Genomic DNA, 4,503 nt, shown 5'->3' with positions numbered 1-4,503 from the left:
ATTTTCCTCACCACTTGGATAAATCAGCGAGAAACATTATTAGACGGCTTTTCACCAATGTTTCACCTTGTAGGTAATTTCAGAGTTTATTCACAGTTCTGAAAAGTTATGTATATTTCCATAAATTAATACAACGTGTAGGCCTGCGAATCTAGCCTGAGAACCTCAAGCTGCTGATTGAATTCTTTTCAACGGCATAATTTTTGCACGCATCTAGCGTATACTGAGCTTTTTGCTGGGCTCTAGATAACTATACCAAACCTCTTTATTCTACCTATGAACCGCTATGATCAATAAAATTTTGACAGATGTATTAATAATTTTGACAATATAACCTCTTGGAAAATAATTGCAAAATTGTAAAATTTATGTGAAATAAGTGGTAAAAATAATCTAGGCCACATGACGCAGTTTCTCTGGAGCATTGGCAAACTAGTTAATGACCCTTCAGCAGCTATATTTCATGAATTACGACAACGTTTATTCAGAACATCACAGGAAGAAATTACTCACGCTGAAGAGGTGCCAACATCAACTTCAGTAGTCTGCAGCAACGTGAGGTGTATCGAACTGGCTGATACTTCAAATTCTCCATTTTCCAGAAAACCCAAGCAACCAGATTTTTCGTCTGTAAACGTTCAAGTAGGAAGTGGAATATTCACAAACCGTCACGCATCAATTCAGTGTCGAGGGACATTTTACGGTAAACAAAACAAGTACACCAGCGTCTCGTCCACGCGTCGCTCTGATCGTGGCACTGGCGGTAGTTTGATGGCGGTTAAAAAGGATGCTACTACTAGGACAATGAAATTAAAAATATGCAAACAACATCGCGATGTAATTGCAGCTCTCCAACACTGGAAGTTTCGGGAAAAAAATTATTACGACCAACCAACATGTAGCAAATTTAGTCAGTTGAGGTCTTCGTTCACACAGCTGCTTAGCTCTTTGAAAGTGGAAAAAATACAGAGTGTCCCCCATTATATACCACCAGAGCAGGAAATGATAAGATTATACAAATCCGCAAGTTTAGACCTCAACGTTGACTACGAGGTAAGGTACAGACGGAAACGTGTACCACGAATGTCGCAAACAAAGTTAAAACCATTGAAAATTGACCCTAAAGTGTGATGACATTAATTATATTCAGAAACAAGAATAACACGGCAAGTAATTGAATTTCCCCATGTCGCGTGACAATTACCGCAGCGCAAATACACATGTTATTTAATAAAGATACAGTAATGAACACGATATATTATATTCAATAAATAATGCTATAACTGCTGTGCTACATCTTATGAGCTAGAAATTAAAAAAAATGTGTTAAGTACACATAATTTGTTTGACTATGAGTAAAGGAACTATAAACCTTCAGTATTAAAAATATTGAAGCTTGTTGTGTTAGAATCAGGGACAGGAAACTGCCGTGGTAGCTCTTGTGTGCTAAAAAATATTATAAAAGAAATGTATTAAGTATGTACCAATATACAATTGTTTGATTATGAGTAGAAACTTCAGTATTGAAAATATTGAAGCTTGTGGTGTTAGGATTATGTAACTGCTGTGCTAGATCGTATGTGATAGAAATTAATAAAAAATGTATTAAGTTCCTATACGTTATTGTTTGATTATGAGTAGAAAATAAAAACCTTCACTAAAATGTAGACATATACCTACATATGTACATTCTTAACATCATCTAGATGGACTTAGCATTCCAGTTAATATCAAAACATTATTTATTGTTTAATCTGCTGTCTTAACTTTGATACGTACCATGCCATTCAACTAATTATTACAACTTTCGATGGTAGGGACATTGCAAAAGCTAGACTTTTCAAATAAGCTGCAGACAAATCTATCTACTTTATTAATACCTCGTTTGAAAATTTAAATAGTATTTTAAAGCAAAACCAAACAAAAATAAATCATAGTAATTTTTAAAAAAATCTTTCAAGTGCCCTCTGTCGAATTAAATGCTATGATATTTTCATGATTATGTATTTGCAATTTACAACAAAGTTTAAAGTTGAATCTAGAAATTGGGTTCAACATTTGATTTTGTCTGAAACTCGTTTAATAAACGATAGATAATAAATCGCAAAGGTTTCTTTGTAATTGATATTTCTTCAATTTTATTCTCTGAAACTTGAAAGAGTTGTGCTTCATTGCTTCAAATAATTACGAAAATATTATTTGAAAATCAAAATCGTACCAACATTAATTTTACTTACGCTTAAAATGTAAGCTTCATCTAACTAAAACTTCTGACTATCATAACAAAAACTATAAAGTATATGTTAATAACTAGCGGGATGGCCGCCGTAACAAAATTGAACAGAGAGTGATTTATCATGGAATCCAACTTCTCGTTGAAGTTACGCAGCAGTTTCATACAATGCGTATAGAAAGTCCTACTATTGAAGTGCTGACGTCAACACTGGCGTTGATATATCGAATATGGTGTAATAAAAACATGCTTTTTTCGAATTACTTACAGCTTCAGTGCCCTCCGACCTCCACCGTTGGACAGCTACAAATGACCGGCGGCTCTCCCCTACCAGTGTCAGTGAAATTCAAGCTAAATTAATTTCTCTTCATTTGATCCTCCAAACTTTTATTTATTTCGAGAGTTTGAAGATTTTTCTCTCTTGTTTGATTCAAGCATGTAATAATTGGGTCAAGATAAAACGATATTGCATATACTAATATTATTCTAAATTTTACTCGATCGCAACAAAGATTTTGATCACAAAGCTTCACTAGAATGAGGTAAGAGTGATAGACCACTTAAAGTGTACCGGTCCACTTAATTATACATAAGCTGACCTGATTGAAGTTGGAAGTTGGTCGTCCATCTTAATTTCTGTCCCGGCGTAGTCTTCGGACACTATTCAATATTTCACCACTCTGAAAGTCAGATTCGTGGATTACGCGTTAGGAATTGGGAAGGTGTTAATGATGGCAGATATAAAATCAAAATGACATCAATGTTTTTTTTATTCTAAAGGACAATGGGCACTTTGTATGGGATTTGGTACCCGCTCCAACAGTAACGTATGATATATCATTATATAGAAAGGTATTTACGTGAACAATAATAAAAACTATGGGGCTTGCCTCAATTAGCTGTCCGATCCGAGTAACGATAAAAATTAAATCGACATAGAAACAAGTATGTCATCCATATATGCAAATTCATTAAGAGGCATATGTCTTCAGTATAATAATTTTAAACTCAGTTAATAGACATCTTACATTGTTTGAGATACACTCTATTATAATCTAAAGGTTGTAATAGTCTATGGAGTCATACTACGGAAACACAATCGTCATCTGATTTGACAAAAGTTCAAAACATTTCTGAAAACACAACTAATCATTTTAGTTACATACTATCTTTAAACATACTGGCTTCCATGTACCTACACATTATATGAAATAAAAAAAACCTGTTATTAAAACACGATAATCATTAAACATTAATTGATTAAATACTGAAAGACTTTCATCAAATACATAAGCTATATTCTGCGTGAACTGCAAAGGTTTGCACACAGACTTTTTTTAAAGCAGTGGGCAGGCAAACATTCTAAGAAGGCCAAATTCTTGTTTTTTTGTTACTTTACCAGTTTTTATTCAATACAGTTGGATTTAAGAACTACATCTACGTTGATGATTTATGAACATTATACATTCTATTAGTCGATGTCACGCGAAATGGACAAGGAATTGGGACTAGTCGTCATAGTAAACATTTTTTGGCTTGCCAAGACCTACGCAATGGTACTAGAATCAACACTGTTGGACAGGGTACCAAAACGCCCATCGTCCTTTCTTTTTTTATCTCTCCAGTCTTTGTGTTTGAAAACTACCTTCGTAATAGATACCATTACCTTATAAATACAGTTCACTGATGTGTTCAAATGAGGCTATCATTATAAGCGAGGACTTCTAATTGACTTTCTGTCGGCTATGCCTTCTTTTCTTCCATATTGTATTAAATTAATAAAAAAATAGCGAAACCGAAAAATCAATAAAAGTGCCTACTATCTTCTACTATATCTACTACTATCTACTATCTACTAATACTACTAATCAATAAAATACCTACCGCAAGAGCCTCAGTAAATCGTGATGCAGTCGCCCTTTGCGGCACAGTCACTGGCACATGACACAACATCCGTCATGTCGATTGATACAGCCTCGCCAATCAGCGGCCAGCACCACCGTATGCTATTAAGATTTATGATTAGCTAGTATATTGTGTTATCCCAATGTGCAATTTAACTTTGATGCTATAGGCTGTTTGTTGGATAATTTCTCATTAACCGCAGCTAAACAAGATTTGTGATACATAGCTTATCTAACAGGACAGTATGACACAGAAAATTGTTACTATCAAAAACACCTACAAGTAATGTGGCCGCATTTTGGCATTGAAAATGAATGAACATCTACCTAATTCGACTAATAGGGTTGAAAGTTGCGGCAGATAAG

The 4,503-nt window shown here is 34.4% G+C and overlaps 1 protein-coding gene across 1 annotated transcript; it reads left to right on the top strand.

Moving 5' to 3' along the window:
- Positions 1-402: 402 nt before the first annotated feature.
- On the top strand, positions 403-1,131 carry LOC124630879. The gene has a single exon (XM_047164916.1). It carries the CDS (start codon positions 403-405, stop codon positions 1,129-1,131), a length of 729 nt encoding a protein of 242 aa, XP_047020872.1.
- Positions 1,132-4,503: the final 3,372 nt, after the last annotated feature.

The sequence above is a fragment of the Helicoverpa zea genome, chromosome 6 (assembly GCF_022581195.2).
Source record: "Helicoverpa zea isolate HzStark_Cry1AcR chromosome 6, ilHelZeax1.1, whole genome shotgun sequence".
Classification (NCBI taxonomy): domain Eukaryota; kingdom Metazoa; phylum Arthropoda; class Insecta; order Lepidoptera; family Noctuidae; genus Helicoverpa; species Helicoverpa zea.
Note: the sequence above shows the minus strand (reverse complement) of the source record. Positions and strands in the feature narration are given on the sequence as shown.

Coding starts and splice junctions, on each gene's coding strand:
- LOC124630879 (XM_047164916.1), top strand. CDS start 403: ATGACGCAGTTTCTCTGGAGCATTGGCAAACTAGTTAATGACCCTTCA.